Raw genomic sequence first — 20,017 nt, 5'->3', positions numbered from 1 at the left:
AAAGATATCAAACTTGCTGCCGAAAATCAGCAGTGGAACAGAGAAGGGGTTGATCAGCTCTCTGTCCTGTGCACCTTGTGCTGGGGACAATAAATGGCTACTTAAAAATGTGCAGTTTTGTCACACAACACAATGCCACAGATGTTTCAAGGGTGCATGCAATTGGCATGCTGACTGCAGGAATGTCCACCAGAGAATTGAATGTTAATTTCTCTACCATAAGCTGCCTCCAACATCATTTTAGAGAATTTGGCAGTACATCCAACTGGCCTAACAACTGCAGCCTACATGTAACCACACAAGCCCAGGACCTCCACATTGTACTAGGCAAATCAGTTTAAGAACAAATGCTTATTTACAATGACAGCCAAACCCTAACGACTGGGCCAATTGTGCATCGCCCTATGGGACTCGCCAATCACATCGGGTTGAACTACAGCCTGGAATCGAATCAGGGTTTGTAGTGATGCCTCTAGCACTGAGATGCAGTGCCATAGACCGCTGCGCCACTCGGGAGCCCCAAATCTGGTTTCTTCATCTGCAGGATTGACTAAGGGGGGGGGTGGAGGGGGTGCTGAGGAGTATTTCTGTCTGTAATAAAGCCCTTTGTGGGGAAAAACTAATTCTTATTGGCTGGGCCTGGCTCCCAGGTCCACCCATGGCTGCACACCTGCCCAGTCATGTGAAATCCATAGATTAGGGCCCAATGAATTCATTTCAATTAACTGATTTCCTTATTTGAACTGTAACTCAGTATTTTCATTTTGGCCCACATTTTGCTAATTTTCTCATCTCCGAAGCATTTGATCTCAACACAATTTTCTGTTTCCATAACTAGAATCTGTTATGAACAGAGTTGACTAGGTTTTGTAGACTTTAACTTTTGCCAAAGTTTTAAAAAATTGCGGTCTTTAAGAGTGTAAGGCTGAACTGAGTTATTGTACACGCGCACTTCACAGAGTAGGCGTTCCCTAATGGAAATATGCAACTTCATGCTGGAATGTATGGGATTAGAATGAAGACAGAACTACTTGAGTTTGTATTTTGAATTTCGTGGTCCACATTGAGATGCGTTGTTGCAAGTACAATTCGCAAATGTGTAATTACATTTTTGCAAGCTTGTGTCATGATGTGTGAAAGATTTAACAACGGTCGCAAACTTGTAACTTCATATTTGAATACATTAAATAAGATTTGCAAGTATAATTTATTTTCAGAATCAGAATTATTAAATCCATTTACGAGTATGACTATTCTGCTGTGAATCAAAAATACACTTGCAGATTTAGAATCTACGAGCGCTCAGAGTTCTGTCACTGTTGTCACGTTACCAAGAGATATTTAAACTTGTAAAATGTTTTGTAAATTTGTAGACAGATATTTGCAAATGGAAATGTGATTGGTACTCTGGATCTTTTACTCCTGACCAATCACTCCCCTCTGCCGAAACCGCCTAACCATTGGCTGGATTGTTTCATCAATCAAATCGCAGGAAGTAGCTCCAAATATGAGCAAGAGTGGATGAGGCAAATTAAACGAAAACTATCTACTTGAAAGTATTCGTCTCTTTTATCTGTGTACATCCATTTTTTTTTTTTTGTGTGAAAAGGCATGGCAGTCGTTTGTTTATCATGTCGAATATAATGGTACATTTCAGACCAGTGTTAACAAGCTGTTCTCTGACATTCGTCCTAGTTTTACTATCAACTGGCTAGCTTTATCAGGCAGCGAGGGTAAAATGAATATACAGTATCAGTCAAAAGTGTGGACACACCTACTCATTCCAGTTTTTTTTATTTGACTATTTTCTACATTGTAGAAAAAGAGTGAAGACATCAAAACTATTAAATAACACATATGGAATTATCTAATAACCAAAAAAGTGTTAAACACATCAAAATATATTTTATATTTGAGATTATTCTAAGTAGCTGCCTTAATGACAGTTCAAAATGCAGAAATACAAATCGTTGAAACTGTTTGCTCCCCTTTCTACCAGATGTGACATATAGGTCACATTGCATAACTATTGCTAGGTGTGTTTATTTATTTTATAAATATGTTATTTGGGGTCCCCTTGGCCAGTCCTAGTCACTGCTTAATTTTCATTCCAGGAAAACTGGGTCCATGGAATGAAATGGTTATAGTTCAATAAGTGAAAACAGTATCAACAATCTTTTGACAAACACTCTGTGTTCAGTCTGTTTGTAGATGCTACGTTGGTTTGGTGTTTGTAAAGGACCTTTAAAGGACAACCACGCCTCAAGTATTCCAGACCGGTCTGCCTGTTTTAAAGTTTGAATGGCATTTCTATCTTAACTAATTGGATACCAACCTGTTTTGTTTCTCCAGCTAAAAGAAATGTCAATCGGGGAAGGATCAACACTTTTTATTTTATTGAAAATAAGTAACATATGTAAAATAACAAAAAAAACATAAAACACATGAATTGCAACAACAAAATACATTGAATGAACAACAAAATAAATAAAGTTGTGGTTTATACAAAACATGAAACAGAAAAGTAAAACACTGAGAAGATAACAAATGTGTAAACTTTAAAAATAACCCCCCAAAAAGTGTACTGAGCACTTAATTCTTACCATTGCTTTCTTTTTTTTCTTTTTTTCATATACTGACAAACATGAAGGTTATGGTTAAGATAGTGAGTGTACTGAGAATAGCTACACAGAGGCAAGGCATCTACTTTTGATATCTGTTGTTGAATTTAGGTTTTTGGTTTTGTCCTTTTGTATCCAAAAACCACTCATGGTGACACTTGAAGAGCCTTTGACACATTTCATATTTTCTCACACTGCGATGTGCAAAATTATATCATTTCAGCCCACTACTTGATGATTACTCATAATTTAAAAAGAATGCCATTCTACTATTCAAACTGGGCACTTAGTGACATCAAAAGTCTGTATACAAAGCAGAAAAGATGGAGAGCATGTCTTCTGGTACCTAACTTCACTATTGCTTAAGTGTCTAAATACTGTTGCACTATCTTGAATTATTTTATACTACAACACATAACTTTACATGGAAAGGCTTGTACAATGGTCAGGCTAACCCTCCAAAAAGGAACTACAGAGAAGCAGCAAACTCAACGAGGAGGTCTAGGTCTATACACACATACCGCATGAGTAAAACATCCTCCCTTATGGAAATGTAGAAGAGTGAGTGATTCAATGTCAGTAAAAGGCTTGCGAAAGAAATCAAATGACTTTATGATCATCATTCATACGTGAAGTAATGACAGTGGCCACAGCGAATGACGCTTTGACAGTAAAGCTCTTTGCAGTCATGTTGTCTGATACAATTTCAAAAAGTCCTTGTAAATAAACACTAAACAGACAGAGGCCCCTTTGAAAGAAGACCCACCAGCTTTCTCCAACCAAGGCCATTCAGGGTGGACATCTTGTAAACTATTATGGAGTCCAGAAAAATAGCATGTTACTGTATGAATTGTTACAGTAAATAAGGCTGATTCAAAACAGCCCAAGCTGAAACAAATAGGGTCATAGTCAGATTTTCGTTTCCACTTCCAGTTTGCAAAGACACCACATATCAAGTAATGCAAATCATATGAAATATGTCACTCAGGTCAAGGACCAGGCTTAGGCTACATACAAGCAGCACTGTAATGTAACATAGTTTAAAATTGTACTGTAATATAGTCTAAAACCGTTTTAAACAGTATCAAAATGGTTTTGTGTGAATTGCACATCACCATAACAATGTAGTTGATTCGCTGGGTACATAACTGCTCAGAAAAGTTGAAATTCAGTATTTTAGTCAAATGTGTGCAGAAAACAGATAGAAAACATATTACCAGCAAAACAGATAAATTGCCATTCAAAATACAATACATAACATTTCTTGAGTTTGCTCCACAGTACACTTATTTCACTTCAGGAAACTTGGCTCACATAAAAAAAAAAATCTGTACTGTTAGCTTTGGTAAGTTTGAATTACTATAGTAAAAGAAGAACATTTGTTTTCCTGAAAGCAATTGTTTTCATACAATCGACAACTCCTACTAAATTAGTATGATTAATTTCAATGACACAAACAAGTTTTCCGAAAGAGAACGCTCTACTCAGTCGATCTTGATCCTAAATGTCAATGCTACTTGTTGCGACACAAATACAAAGTGTTCACTGTTTAGCTGGTGCCAGTACGAAGGGTAAGAAGAAAGATGGGAGGCACTCTAGAAGTTGTCTTTACCACAGGGTGTGTCTGTGGCCAGTTTGCATGGAGGAGGATGGTAACCAAACTCCAGAATGCAAATATGCCTGGCTAGAGTTCGACCACACACATTGCTGACTGCCACTCCTCTGTGTGTATCGATTGATGCGAGCTGCTTGACTTAGTGGTGTTGTTCATGTCCATTGACATGAATAAATAATATGCCATTTAGCAGACACTTAGTCATGCGTGCATGACTGTACGTCTAAAGAGAAGGGAAGAAATCCTGCTTAAGGCCTGTCCTGTTGGGTTCTGACATACAGTAGACTATAGGGTGGTGGATCTTCATTCAGAAAAATTCAGAAAGAGGGGAAATTGTTCTTTGAGGCGGGTGTTCTACATTTGAAGCTGCGCAGAGGGTGTGAATGTCACTTCTGGGGGATGGCACTCTCTTCTCCACTGGGGTGGATGCGGTTGAATTGCAGGCCTCCCAGGTCTCTGGCTGACCCAGACCCTGACCCTGACCCCTCAGTGGGGGCTGAGGCGGCAGTGTTGCCCCTGGCTGATGCTGTGGGGCCTGGGAGGGCCTCCTGGGGCCCCTGAGAACCAGGAGTGGGCTTGGGTGTAAGGGGGCTAGTCAGGCCAAGGCTGCTCAGGGCATCCAGGGTGCCGTCAGGATCCACCATTACATTTATCACTGAATGAGAAATACAGGAGATTGGTTCAAATGGGTGAGCTTGTGTTTGATTGGGATCATACAGTATATGATAAAGCAAGTGGAATGTATATAGTGAAACAATGTGTTTATAAGTCTGAATCTATAAGTCTGAATCAATGTGTTTATAAGTCTGAATCTATTTGCAATACTACTGCCCACAGAGTCTTCTTAGTGGTGGTCTACCATGCTATCTTACCTTGTAGCTGCTTCTCCACTCTCTTCAGCTCCACGAGGATAGAGGAGATCTGCTGTTCCAGGAGAGAAAAGGGGAAGGCAGGGACACGAGAGAGGAATAAAAGGTTGCTTCGTTATGACAATTTATTTATAAAAATAAATAAGGAAAAAATACATTTATAACCCGTTTCTTCCTTACCTTGTTAGAGGTTTTGAGAAGTGGTATGTCGCTCTCAGATCGGAGTTTGCTCTCAATCTCATCCCAATTCCTGTCCTTGTCTTTGAACAATATTCTGGAAAAATCATAGACCATAAAGTTGCTTTGCTTAATATCTCCTTGATCTCTCCTTGATCTCTCAGATATACAGATATAAACAACTTAAAGAGCTTGATTGTTACCGTATTTTTCCTGCTGTTTTGTCAACAGACTGCCTGATTTTAGCTGACAGCTGAGAGACAGATGTGAGCAGCAGACTGTCCACCACCGCCTCATCCCTGTTCCATGTGCGTCTGCGGAGGGCAGAGTGGGAGTCCAGGCTGTCTGGGGCGCGGGGACGGAGCTCCACAGGGCGTCCGTTTATCTCAGGGGCCTTGTTCTGCACCATGGGAGGGATCTTCCTGAAGTTGAGGCTCTCGTCAAACACACGGTCAACCAGCTGTGAGGGGCAGGGGAAGACCTTGTTAGTTATATGGGGCAGCTATATGATTGTTAACCATGAATGGAACATTTATACTGTATCTTCTCTGTATGAATGTATGTATGCTATGGCCATGCTACAGATTAACTTGGTTATCATAGTTATGAGTTACAAAGTTATGAATTAGGTATTAAAGAAGTTGGCAGGGAAAGATCAATGAAAGCTTGTTAAGAGAATGCAAATACACCTTTTAGTCATATCTGATCAGTATACAGCAGGTATACTCAAAATGGGATACAAGAAATGCCAGTTCACAGTCCACACCTTCGGCAGCAGATCAAAGACAAAGTGATGCTGAAGCAGAAGCCATTGAGGGTTAGTAGTTTAGAAAAGGAAGGAAGGAAGGTAGGAGAGAATAAAGTAAATGTCAAGCACCTTTTGCATGCCCTCCTGCGTGCGGCCTACCTCTTCGCGGGTATCGATGGCGGAGCCGGGCGTCGTGGCGGCGGTGCTGACCGTGGTGCTGGGAGCCGTTCCAGAGGAGCTGACCGAGTCGATCTCTCCGGCCACGTCGTGGATCTCCCGGGCGAGGATGGCCAGGTCCTTGGCCAGGTCTTGACTGATCCTGCGCACACAGGGAAATAACCTATGATACATCAGACGGGCTGCTGGAACTGGGCAGAGAGTGACACTTCAATAAATCAGTACACACAAACAGATGTCTCACAATGATATAAACCAAGACTACTCATTAGACATTGAGAAACATCTGCATGTCAGGCTTAACAAAAAGCAATTAGTTTAATGTATAATTAATTAACTGACACAGCACAACTCATAGAACCATTCTACATGCTGTCCACTAGATGGAGGTAGGACCATTTTCAATGTGAATTAACAATATTCACTTGTAAATGATCACATCCTTTACAAGCATTTTATGTAAGGAACCTGAACTTCAAAAATGCTTCACTAAGAGCTGCTTACGATAACCTAATATTGTCCTCCATTACTTTAAATGTCCTTGTCTGATGCGTAAGAAAGTCCTTGTGCTTGCTCTATGAGGCTGGTTGAATCAATCCTTTTCTCACTGCTGTCTGCTCAGTTCAGTCTCCCTGTGACTACTAGATCAAGTGGAAGATATGCAGGAAGAGGAGGGGTGCAGGGAAGAGGAGAGAGACAGTGACTGATGATAAACCAGCCTTTCCATGCAGGAGAACACAGGAGCTCTATGTCTAAGATGGTATGGTTCTATCTCATGACCACCATACTGTGTGAAAGTCCCTGCTGAGTCGGGAACCATTTATTACAGCTTCACAGAACAGAGTCAGTTAGAGTGGACTTACTAAAGATGACCGTTGTTTGATCAGAGAGAAAACACTAAGCCATTCATTGGGCAGCCCTATCTACAGATAGTATCTTATTTACCAATTGTGCCATGTCCATGAGGCATATAAACTGAACTGAACTTCCTTGTGGATTCAAATAACAAATATTTGTGATATGAATGAGTAAAAGTAGATGGATTCTTGTGTGTGTGTTTGTGTGTCCCCCAGCTAGCACATTTGGTTCCATGGAAGTTGTGGGAACTTATGTTTTTTGTTTCCCATTAGTTCTGGGAATGAAGCCATAAGTTTCCAGACCGGTAAAACTGAACGTTTTTTAAATGAACATTTTGCCTGTTCTGGGAGTGTACATTTTTAGGTTGCAGGGAGGTTCTGACAACTATTTACTATGGTTCCCTGAAAGTTTACGTTCTGAGAACGGAAATTAAAAAGGTCATTAAATAATGTTCTGAAAACATGTTTCAATAATGCTTTTAATAATGCTGCTAGCTTAGTTTGGGTTAACTGTTTTGAACTCCATGTACAGATAGGGCACATGGAAATGAATTTGCTTAGGCATCAGTCATATTGATTTTTTATTGTGGCACTGTGTCGGTGAGATTCAAACCTATGATCTTCTATTATCTATCCATGGAATTAGTCCACTGCACCACCAGGATGGAGCTCACATGTCATGTTTTTTTAATTCATACAAAGCTGTCCATTTTAGTCTATTCAAACAAGCCCCAATTTTAAAAGAAAACAATCACTCATTGAGATCAGGCATGGCCAATTAGTGGGGGCAGCCAACTCACCTGAACACACTTAACAACATAGGTGGGAATTTCAGTACTTCAGCATAACGTTTTCTACAGGTTTCCTTATGGTTCTATTTAAAGTCATGTTCTCAAATTGTTATGAGAATGTTAAGAAACACCTTTCTTCTGTGGGAATTTCAGTACTTCAGCATAACGTTTTCTACAGGTTTCCTTATGGTTCTATTTAAAGTCATGTTCTCAAATTGTTCTGAGAATGTTAAGAAACACCTTTCTCCTGTGGGAATTTCAGTACTTCAGCATAACGTTTTCTACAGGTTTCCTTATGGTTCTATTTAAAGTCATGTTCTCAAATTGTTCTGAGAATGTTAAGAAACACCTTTCTCCTGTGGGAATTTCAGTTCTTCAGCATAATGTTTTCTGCAAGTTTCTCAGAACACAAAAAACATTAGTAACGTTCAAAGAACGTTCTAAGAATGTTATTTAAAAAATATGCATTCCGTTCTCAGCTTCAACAAAACTGCTAGCTGGGTATCCTGTACCGTTCCCAGAACGTTGTGGGAAGGTTGTATGCAAAACAACCATAGGACAGCCACGCTCTCACCAAGCTCTAAGAAACATATGGCTCCTAGAACATTATATGCTAGCTGAGGTGTGTGTATATGTGTTTGTGTATGTACCCGTGCAGTCTTGTGTATGCATGTGTGAGTATGTGTAAGTCGGAGAAGATGAGTACCTGGCAATCTCCTCGCTGTGAGCAGTCCAGTCCTTGATGTACTCCTCCTGCTCCCTCATGCGGTGTTTGAGGACCATGCCTCCAGGGCCAACCTGACCAGAGTTAAGGCTGCTGGTGGAGCCCCCTAGTCTGGTACCCCTCAGGACCGAGTGGGGGCGCAGGGTGCGCCCAGGTTTGGGGGAGTTCCTGTTGGAGCCAAACTCCTCCTCTGAGGTGGATCCGTACTCTGGGGGCAGCCGTCTCCACCTGTTAGAGGCTAAGGTCAGGGAGAAAGATATAGTTATCAAGAGATAATTTCTGTTTTGTTTGAAGTTATTTCACTCACTCAGAAAGCACCGGATGCTCACAGTGTCTAAAGCATTCTATCTTAAAGTTAAAGCCAAGCAGATTTCTGTAACTCTGACCTCTAGACAAATCATAGACAAGATATTCTGTAGGCTGATAGCCTGACATGAGGCTGGTGGAATGTAGGCTGATAGCCTGACATGAGGCTGGTGGAATGTAGGCTGATAGCCTGACATGAGGCTGATGGAAAGTGGTCTGATAGTGGAAATGTATATGGTTTTAACAGTGGCACATAATCAAGGTATACTACTTGCTCTCTCCCTCTAGCTAGACAATATTAACATATATTGTTATAGTAAGTTATTGTATTGTGGCCACAGTGTCCCCCGACCCCCTTGACTCAGCCTCCAGTATCTATGCTGTAATAGTCTATGTGCCAGGGGGCTAGGGTCAGTAATTCTCCTGTTTTATCTGGTGTCCTGTGTGAATTTAAGTATACTTCATCTAATTATCTCTTTGTTTCTCTCTCCCTCTCTCCCTCCCCTCCCAGAGGGCCTGAGCCCTAGGACCATGCCTCAGGACTACCTGGCCTGATGACTCATGTCCGTCCCCAGTCCACCTGGTCGTGCTGCTGCTCTAGTTTCAACTGCTCTGCCTGCGGCTATGGAACCCTGACCTGTTCACCGGACATGCTACCTTGTCCCGGTCCAGCTGTTTTTGACTCTCCCTCTCCCTCTCTCTCTCTCTACCACACCTGCTGTCTCGACCTCTGAATGCTTGGCTATGAGGTGCTGATCTGTTGCACCCTGTACAATCACTGTGATTATTATTTGACCCTGCTGGTCATCTATGAACGTTTGAACATCTTGAAGAACAATCCGGCCTTAATGGCCATGTACTCTTATAATCTCCACCTGCATAGCCAGAAGACGACTGGCCATCCCTCAGAGCCTGGTTAGTCTCTAGGTTTCTTCCTAGGTTCCTGTCTTTCTAGGGGAGTTGTTCCTAGCCACCGTGGTTCTACATCTGCATTACTTGCTGTTCGGGGTTTAAGGCTGGGTTTCTGTATAAACACTTTGTGACATCTGCTGATGTAAAAAGGGCTTTATAAATACATTTGATTGATTGTAATGTATCTTCCTAGGTAGGCCTGAATCCAGTGCTTGACTGTCTCAGTTTCCTGTTTCCAGTGACGACACTCTTTAAAAAAAAGTTGCTGTCTAGAACCTAAAAGGGTTATTCAGCTGTCCCCATAGGAGAACCCTTTGAAGAGCCATTTTTGGTTCTAGGTAGAACCATTTTGGGTTCCATGTAGAAACTTTTCCACAGAGGGTTATATTGTACATGGAACCCAAAAGAGTTCTACCTGGAACCAAAAAGGGTTCTCCTAAGAGTGTACTGCTCTTAGGAAAAGAGTGTACTGCTCTGTTAGAAGGTGAGGTTACTGCCACACTCATGGTGGATTAGTTACTTATCTTAGGTAATGTGTTAAGCCATCCCACTGGGCAAAAACTGGTTGAATCAACGTTGTTTCCTCGTCATTTCAACAACAAAAAAATCGATGTGATAATGTTGAATCAACATGGAAAACTGATTAGATTTGCAAAAAGTCTTTGAACCTAAATCCAATAACACAGTGATTTTTTGTTTGTTTGTTGATTTCACATTGAATTCACGTTAGCTGACAACTCAACCAAAGGTAAAATTAAAAATAGACGTTGAACTGATGTCTGTACCCAGTGGGATCACAATGTCACATCTGCGCCTAATGGCCTAATGTAGCCTGTACATGGATGACCTAATGCTCTCTCTAGATTTCAAATATATCAATTGGATTCACTGCAATAACATTTTACTTAACTACATGACAAGTTCTAATATGCTATGACAATGTCTTAAATTCATATTTCCACTAGGCGGAGTACAGCCACTAAATAACACAATCCAGCGCTTCCTACAACATTTGCTCGTCTTGCATCAGCAATGATGTTAGGTTGGCTCAGTAACACTTGATGTAATCATTTTGGCTCTGTAACTCTTAGCTTATTGGCAATTAAGACTGAATAAAAGATTGGTCAGCTTTTAGCCAATAAGAGGGTTTGGGCAAATAACAATTCACTTCTATCCAATTTGAAACTTGTGTCCATTGTAATTTAGGGTACCTCTACATCTAACAGACATAAACAGTTCCAATAAGATATAAGGTTGGAGTAGAGCATTAGGGTTATCATTGTAGTGGCAGGTTGAAGAGAGGGACACATCACACACACACTTAACACACCACACTTAACACACCACACTAAACACACCACACTAAACGCACCACACTAAACACACCACACTAAACACACACACACACAGAGCTCTCTCTGGTACAGTACCCATGAGCTCCTCCTCTGAAGGCTCAGGCTCAGGCTCAGGCTGAGGTCTCTCTGAACAGGACAGACAGCCAGACAATGAGAGTGATTTACACTGATCACAACACACACATGGACAAGGACAAACAATGACCAAGAAAGGACAAGAAGCTACCCAAAAACTGCAATGATGTAATAGTGGAAAAATCATAAACATTCCTTTACACCAGAATGGGGGGGAGACAAAGGGCTGGGAAAAGAACACACATAGCATTTGACTTGCTCCTTTACCCCTTAACTGTTTTTTACATTAAATAATAGAATACTGAATGTTTCAAGCTGTACCTTATATCAGAGGGAATGTATCGGAGATGAGAGCAGGATCTCACCTGAGGGAGTGCTGTGGATGGAGGGGCTGATTCTGGACTTGGCCTCGGTCAGCTTGGACACACTGTTGGCCCTCATGCGAGGAGCCATTTTGTTGTCGGTGGGGGTGGAGGAGCGGAGTCCCAGACGCAGGGCGGTCTCTGCAGACAGGCGAGGGGAGGAGGTGCTGCTCCGGCCCACAGTACACTCTGAGTCACTACGGGCCGAGATGGAGCCCAGCCGTGTCCTCCTGGGCTGGGCCAGCATGTCTAGCCGCGAGGGGCCTTTACGACCAGACGGAGGCTTGGATGTGGAACTGGTGGTGGACACCTCGGAGGCCACAGACATCCTGTCTGCATCAGGCAGGTCTGTGTCGGACGTGTCCCCCAGCCGGGCCCGGCGGAGCAGGGACGTTCTGGTAGGCCGTGGCTGGGGCAGAGAGGCCTGTTTCCCCAGAGAGGAAGCTGTGGCGGCCTGGAGGGTCTTACTGGACTTACTGGAGCTGGTCTTGCTGCTGGATTTGGCCTCCAGTTTTGAATGTAGCAGGTCATCCGTAGAGGTGAAGTGGCTGCGGCCGTACGAGCGACTATACAAACTCTCCTGGTCAGAGGAGAGGATGTCGGAGATGGGGAAAGACGAGGTCTGATCGTCATCCGTGAGGTCCTGGGATGGTTGGCGTGCCCGCGAGGAGGCAGGCTGGACGGAGCGGCGGACATCTGGCCGGCTGGGATCAGTTCTGGTCTTGGTCTTTCTCTCCAGGCGCTCGCGGGCGTTGGTGCTGGCAGCGGTTTTGGAGGTTGAGCTCAGGTTGCTCTTCTCCTTGTGCAGGCTGCTTAGGGAGCGGCGTTTCTGGTGGGCTGTTTTCTTCTCTCCCTCCCCTGCCACCTGGCTATAGGTGCTGGCCGTGTCCACGTCTGACTCGGGGGAGATGGAACCTGCCCGGTTGGATCTGTCCAGCTTATTCTCGTCCCTCAGCTTGGCCTCCAGGAAGGCCATGACAGCCTCTGTGTCCTTCAGCAGGGTGGCTGTGTCCATGCTGCCCACAGAGTCGCTGCGCTCGCGGCCCAGGACACCAGCACCACATTTGATCCGGGGGATCAGCTCAATGGGCACCACACCACTGGGCTTCTCGATGGTGAAACTGCCCTGGCGAACCAAAGGTTTGCCACCTGACTTCTCCCCCCCGTCCACTCCTTCTTTGATGTGGTGCTGAATCCTGTCCTCCGCCCGCCTCCTTCTCTCCTCGGACCTCTTCTCACTGCTGCTCATAGGTCTAAGAGGAGGCTTGGAGGAGGCCTGTAGCGGGGCCTTGGTCTGTTTCTGTTTGCCCTTCATCATATCCCCCTCCTCTATGGAGGTAAAGCACGCCCCGTCTCCTTTATGCTCCACCTGGCTCTTCTCCTGGGGCTCCGTGTCCTGTTTCTCTCCGATCTCTGAGCGATGCAGGCCTAGGCCGGACAAGCTCTTCCCTGGCTTAGCCCGGGGGTCGTCGATAGGGAGCTGGGGGAGGGTCCTGCGTTTGCGCTCTGTGAGACTGGAGGTGGCAGAGCTGGCGCTTCGGATGGACACACCCGACTCAAAGGCATCCGCTTCTGGCAGAAATAAACAAAAATAGTAAAGCTACATTTCTAGTTTTCTGCTATTATGTGAAGAAAATACACCTTCACAAATACAGATGCAGATCCACATGATCCTGGTTTTGATAAATATAGGAGCCCTACTGTACCTCTCTGCTGATGGACGAAGGCAGGTGACTCAGCCCCAGACCCTTCTGGGTCAGTCCTGGTGTGGTTAGCAGATAGACTGGCCCACTGAGACACCCAGCGACTACTGCCCACTGCCACCGGGTTCTCAGACACACTCTGACGAGAGAGAGAGAGAGAGAGAGAGAGAGAGAGAGAGAGAGAGAGAGAGAGAGAGAGAGAGAGAGAGAGAGAGAGAGAGAGAGAGAGAGAGAGAGAGAGAGAGAGAGAGAGAGAGAGAGAGAGAGAGAGAGAGAGAGAGAGAGAGAGAGAGAGAGAGAGAGAGAGAGAGAGAGAGAGAGAGAGAGAGAGAGAGAGAGAGAGAGAGAGAGAGAGAGAGAGAGAGAGAGAGAGAGAGAGAGAGAGAGAGAGAGAGAGAGAGAGAGAGAGAGAGAGAGAGAGAGAGAGAGAGAGAGAGAGAGAGAGAGAGAGAGAGAGAGAGAGAGAGAGAGAGAGAGAGAGAGAGAGAGAGAGAGAGAGAGAGAGAGAGAGAGAGAGAGAGAGAGAGAGAGAGAGAGAGAGAGAGAGAGAGAGAGAGAGAGAGAGAGAGAGAGAGAGAGAGAGAGAGAGAGAGAGAGAGAGAGTTATCCTAGTCTCTCTTGACAGACTCATGGCACTTCACCCCATTCAGAGATACAGCGGCTATGGGAAGAGACAGTTAACCTAGCAAATCAACACATCCCCGCTACTGGCCACATAGAGCTGGAGGGAGTATCCACATGTAGCAGGGAGGACACAGAACACAACTCTGCTACTGGCCACATAGAGCTGGAGGGAGTGTCCACATGTAGCAGGGAGGACACAGAACACAACTCTGCTACTGGCCACATAGAGCTGGAGGGAGTATCCACATGTAGCAGGGAGGACACAGAACACAACTCTGCTGCCATTCGTTCACCTCTGAATGGTCTTATGTTTCAGTGATGAGCCTGAAGAGTTAAATCATATTCATTATGTATTAGCTGATTCATATTTTAAACTAAGCATGGGAATGTCAAATGATCGGTCTCTGGCTATATCCATTTTTATTAGTACACTCTAGTGCTACTGAGGAGAATATATTGTTTTCACAAAGCCAAAGTGTATTCCTTTGCATGGAGTCCTATCAGAAAGTCACAAGCTAAAGCAGAAATAGTAACTGAACAGAATAGCAGAAATAGTACTGAACAGAATATTGAGATCAGGGATCCACATAGACTATTGTAGCCTACTGTATATACAGTCTCCGTCCTCCCCTCGTGCTTGAATGGAACTTGCCTGGAGGGGGAAAAGTGTCATTCTCATCGCTCTATGAACTAGGTCAGGCCCTGAGTGGCCTACTCTGTCAATAACAAGGAAGTGGTCAAGTCAGGGAGTGCCTGGCTGACACAACTAGTCCACTACTCCCCTTCCAACAGAGTCATCTTAATGCAATCAGGAGCTCCTGCTTTCCTCCATTCAGAGTAAATAGATATGCCACTTTAGACAGGCCTCTGTCACTCATTTCTGGTTTGTGCATCATTTCCCTCAGAACGCGAAAACAATGGGAGTTCCACTGGAAAATAAATGCTATTTTGGCATATTAACACTCAACAGTCTTCAGAGGCTGTCCCGTCCCTGAGAAGGAATCTGAGGGTCACAGAAAAAAGACAGCGAGCGACTCCACCCAACTACGTCAGGGTCATAGTAATGAATCTCAGTAATGTTTACATTTCTCAAGCATCACATCACTGAATGAGATACAGTTGAAGTTTACATAAACCTTAGACAAATACATTTACTCGGTTTTTCACAATTCCTGACATTTAATCCTTGTAAAAATTCCCTGTTTTAGGTCAGTTAGGATCACCAGTTTATTTTAAGAATGTGAAATGTCAGAATAATAGTAGAGAGAATGATTAATTTCAGCTTTTATTTCTTTCATCACATTCCCAGTGGGTCAGAAGTTCACATACACTCAATTAGTATTTGGCAGCATTGCCTTTAAATTGTTTAACTTGGGTCAAACATTTTGGGTAGCCTTCCACAAGCTTCCCACAATAAGTTGGTGAATTTTGGCACACATTTCTCCAATAAGTACGATCTTTGTCCCCATGTGCAGTTGCAAACCGAAGTATGGCTTTTTTATGGTGGTTTTGGAGCAGTGGCTTCTTCCTTGCTGAGCGGCCTTTCAGGTTATGTCGATATAGGACTCGTTTTACTGTGGATATAGATACTTTTGTACCTGTTTCCTCCAGCATCTTCACAAGGTCCTTTGCTGTTGTTCTGGGATTGATTTGCACTTTTCGCACCAAAGTACATTCATCTCTAGGAGACAAAACACATCTCCTTCCTAAGGGGTATGACGGCTGCATGGTCCCATGGTGTTTATACTTCCGTACTATTGTTTGTACAGAGGAACATGGTACCTTCAGGTGTTTGGAAATTGCTCCCAAGGATGAACCATACTTTTTTTCTGAGGTCTTGGCTGATTTCTTTTGATTTTCCCATGATGTCAAGCAAAGAGGCACTGAGTTTGAAGGAAGGCCTTGAAATACATCCACAGGTACACCTCCAATTGACTCAAATTATGTCAATTAGCCTATCAGAAGCTTCTAAAGACACAACATCATTTTCTGGAATTTTCCAAGCTGTTTAAAGGCAGTCAACTTAGTGTATGTAAACTTCTGATCCACTGGAATTGTGATACAGTGAATTATAAGTGAAATAATCTATCTGTAAACAATTGTTGGAAAAATGACTTGTGTCATGCACAAAGTAGATGTCCTAACCGACTTGCCAAAACTATAGTTTGTTAACAAGAAATTTGTGGAGTGGTTGAAAAACGAGTTTTAATGACTCCAACTTAAGTGTATGTAAACTTCTGACTTCAACTGTAGATGCTATGGTGACTATGATGACTAAAAGCTGTGAGAGATTGGGTATAATAATTTGTGTCTCCATGGAAGGGGTGTTTTACCTCAGATGGAAGGCAGCTTGGTTTTTCAGTTTCTCCCGTCTCTGTGGTCTTCTTCCTCTCCTTCTTCTCCTTCCCCACTTCTCCCTGTTGGTGTTCTACTGGTCCTGAGACAGACGGATCCCGGTTCTGCTCCACCCCAAACACCTGAGCATCAAGAAAATAAAGAGCTTGATGACTCATCACTGCCACTCACGGTAGTCTACTACATAGACAAAGGTGGCTGATATTGGACCAACATGAGGGCCAGTTGGATCAAAGCACTGCCCCTATACACTTCACACATCCATAACGGACATGTAAAAAGACAGGGAGCAGTGTGCCAATTACTGTGTCAGCTAATTATAGGAATTACCATCATCACACTTCCCAGCCTATGCTCTAAATAAATCTGACAACCAATGCCCCACCCCCTCTCCACTTACTCCATGCCCCAATTGCCATCTTTTAAGTCCCATATAAATATTTAATGAGTCAAAAATGACATCTCAGGGCTACATGTTTAAGAGTTTAAACAGCTTTTTGGGGGGAATCTTAAACTGGCAGTAAATCCTTACTTCTCTACTTCTGAGACTCGCCCTTTGAGAAATCTTTTCATTCAGCATGAGAAAGCATGCAGGCAGCTGTCACATAAGCAAACCGGTGGTTTTCTAAACTCCCTGGAAGACAATGGAATAATGGAGAGAGCTCGATGGTGAGCCCCATTAGATTCGCTCTACAGCGGTATGTAACATGTGGAATGCTGTGGTCAGAGTGAGCGCTAGCTAGAGGCTAACCTTGTTTTGCAGCAAAGGTATTATGATCATAAACTAGTCCCTAGGTGTCAATAGAACAGTTCATTTGGAAGAAGGCGAGGATGGATGATGACACTTCTGCTCATCTTTTCTAAATTGTGTATGCTTAAGGGAGTTACTCATGAGTCTTATGAATGAGTCTTGTGCGTAAGTCTTATATGAATGAGTCTTGTGCGTGAGTCTTATGATTGAGTCTTGTGCGTGAGTCTTATGACTGAGTCTTGTGCGTGAGTCTTATGATTCAGTTTTGTGCGTGAGTCTTATGATTGAATCTTGTGCGTGAGTCTTATGATTGAGTCTTGTGCGTGAGTCTTATGACTGAGTCTTGTGCGTGAGTCTTATGATTGAGTCTTGTGCGTGAGTCTAATGAATGAGTCTTGTGCGTGAGTCTAATGAATGAGTCTTGTGCGTGAGTCTTATGATTGAGTCTTGTGCGTGAGTCTAATGAATGAGTCTTGTGCGTGAGTCTAATGAATGAGTCTTATGATTGAGTCTTGTGCTGTGTTAACTGTGGTTTTTATTATGGCAGCTGTTGCACTGGATTGTGACAGCCAGGTTATGCAGCAGGTTATATAGCTCACCCTCTCATTGTGTGTGGCTGTTTATATGAGCTAATTAGAACAGAGAGACTTAAGGGAAATTGACCGCCACATCAGGGCAAAGACCTATGCTGCTGGGTATACCATTTCCTGACAGTAACATTTCCTTGTTAATATACCATTGAAAATGTGTATATTAGTGAGTGCCTGATCAAGACCTTCAGGGTATAAAAGCTTTAGACTACATATTGTACAATGTAAATATTTTAAATTGGTCTCGCAACGACCACATTCAGTTGGAAATAAAATACATTACAAAATGAAATCTAATGTACTTTTACCCATGGGTCACAGAGCATCAGAGGACATAGTAAAATGCTTTTCATTCGGAAAATAGCGATGTAATAATTCATTATGACAGGTCATTACAGCTTCAAAAGCTCAGCATGCTTAGTGGATGTTATTTATGGCGGACATTTTAGAAAACTGAAGAAAAACAACATGACCTTTTATACAGTTAATTCAAGACACATAGAACTTGGCCATTCTTACATTCAAACCAGGTCAGCTTTCCTACCTGCAATCGTATTCACAGCAACCCAACCCATAAAGATAAATCCTTGAGGTGTGTGAAAATACTTCAGAAAGCTGACCATACCTTGTCTATCATGCGCCTGGCCTCCTCCTCCTCAGGGTTGCGGTTCTCCAGCTCAATGGTGTAGGTTCCCTTATCGCTCTGGTCATCCTCCTGCTCTCTGTCCCTGTCCCCCTGAGACCGAGGGGTCCTCAAACCCTCCTCACTGGGGCTGGGCTCAATTGTCTGGTGACCTGTACTGACCGAGCTCCTTCCTATGCTCTGGTCCTCAGACCTCTGCTTCATCAGGACCCGGGCGGCCGTGGGGGCACCCGCTATCAGGGCCGCTGATAACGGGGCCTTGCTGAAGTCTGTGGCTGTGGTTGTGGTAGAGGGAGACTTAGGGTGGGAGGGGGGCGTGGGGCACAGAGCCTCCCCGGCCGCGCCCCCAAGCAGCGGTGCAGTCTGCGAGAAGGAGTAGGATCGTCGCTTGCGGGAGTTGTCATCATCGTAGAACTCGATCATGAAGGCGGTCCTGTTGCTGGTGGTCCGGCCCCCCTGACCCCCCTGTCCTCCCTGCGCCACCCTCAGCCTCTCCTCCAAAGCCAGCCTCCGGTTGCCGAAGCGCAGACCAATTCCGTTCTCGGAGTCGCTCTGGGTGCCATCCTCATGCTTGCTGCCTGGGAGGGCAAAAAGAGGAGAGCACATACCTGAGTTACTGTGCATACAGGAAACACTAAACATCTAACCTCTGACCATTCAACTGCTAATTATGACTTAGAGTGAGAAAGCGAGAAGGACAGGCCTCCATAGCCATCTATGATGCAATCCAATATGCGGCAGCACTCCAGACTTCACCCAGCCACAGTAATACCAGCCCTGCCTCCTCAGTGGGCAGAGGGGGAGAGAGGAGGGGGTTGGAGGAAGGATCAGGAGCAGGAAGGGTGGAGGGAGGAGGGAAAGTGGGTATTCTTTAGCGGGGGCTCAGGAAATAGCATGAAATCAGACCTGACAGTGGTGGGTTCAGAGGCAGAAATCACCAGGCCGCTCTGGAGACAGAGGCCTTTCATGCAGCAGCCCCAGACAAAGGAACTGTTAGGAGCCTCACAGCGCTGCCTGTCTCTGAGTGACTAGAGCTGGCTGGCCCGGCCCCACATGAGACAGACTGCAACTCCTCCACCTCATCACACACAGCACATAGACACATCTAGCAAAAACAACACAGTTAACCCTACTACACAGTACAGAACAAACAGCACAGTTACCCCTACTACACAGTACAGAACAAACAACACAGTTAACCCTACTACACAGTACAGAACAAACAACACAGTTAACCCTACTACACAGTACAGAACAAACAACACAGTTAACCCTACTACACAGTACAGAACAAACAACACAGTTAACCCTACTACACAGTACAGAACAAACAACACAGTTAACCCTACTACACAGTACAGAACAAACAACACAGTTAACCCTACTACACAGTACAGAACAAACAACACAGTTAACCCTACTACACAGTACAGAACAAACAACACAGTTAACCCTACTACACAGTACAGAACAAACAACACAGTTAACCCTACTACACAGTACAGAACAAACAACACAGTTAACCCTACTACACAGTACAGAACAAACAACACAGTTAACCCTACTACACAGTACAGAACAAACAACACAGTTAACCCTACAAAGTACAGAGGCACATCCAATCAAATAACGTTATTAACTGTAATATACAACATCAGGAGACAGCCAACAAAACAACAGTTAACCCTACGACAGAGCACAGCAGCGTTAACCCTACGACAGAGCAGAGCAGCGTTAACCTTACTAAACAGCACAGCAGCGT

At 44.0% G+C, this 20,017-nt stretch overlaps 1 protein-coding gene across 12 annotated transcripts in view; it reads right to left on the bottom strand.

Moving 5' to 3' along the window:
- Positions 1-2,374: 2,374 nt before the first annotated feature.
- The window catches only part of cep170aa (centrosomal protein 170Aa), a 67,779-nt gene continuing 50,136 nt past the window's right edge, over positions 2,375-20,017 (bottom strand). For 5 of the 12 annotated variants that reach the window (XM_021576350.2, XM_021576360.2, XM_021576359.2 and 2 more), the window contains 11 exons: positions 18,238-18,833; positions 16,250-16,393; positions 13,296-13,431; positions 11,593-13,161; positions 11,228-11,278; positions 8,562-8,817; positions 6,160-6,370; positions 5,486-5,742; positions 5,286-5,379; positions 5,109-5,160; positions 2,375-4,891 (listed from right to left, as the gene is read on the bottom strand). In XM_021576350.2, coding sequence (XP_021432025.2) covers positions 4,623-4,891; positions 5,109-5,160; positions 5,286-5,379; positions 5,486-5,742; positions 6,160-6,370; positions 8,562-8,817; positions 11,228-11,278; positions 11,593-13,161; positions 13,296-13,431; positions 16,250-16,393; positions 18,238-18,833 — 3,635 coding nt within the window. In that variant the 3' untranslated portion in view covers positions 2,375-4,622. The remainder of the gene's footprint in view (positions 4,892-5,108; positions 5,161-5,285; positions 5,380-5,485; positions 5,743-6,159; positions 6,371-8,561; positions 8,818-11,227; positions 11,279-11,592; positions 13,162-13,295; positions 13,432-16,249; positions 16,394-18,237; positions 18,834-20,017) is intronic. The other 7 variants (XM_021576351.2, XM_021576352.2, XM_021576353.2 and 4 more) reach the window with 7 other exon arrangements.

The sequence above is a fragment of the Oncorhynchus mykiss genome, chromosome 20 (genome assembly GCF_013265735.2).
Source record: "Oncorhynchus mykiss isolate Arlee chromosome 20, USDA_OmykA_1.1, whole genome shotgun sequence".
Classification (NCBI taxonomy): domain Eukaryota; kingdom Metazoa; phylum Chordata; class Actinopteri; order Salmoniformes; family Salmonidae; genus Oncorhynchus; species Oncorhynchus mykiss.
The sequence above is the reverse complement of the archived record's forward strand: the minus strand, read 5'-3'. Positions and strand labels throughout refer to the sequence as shown.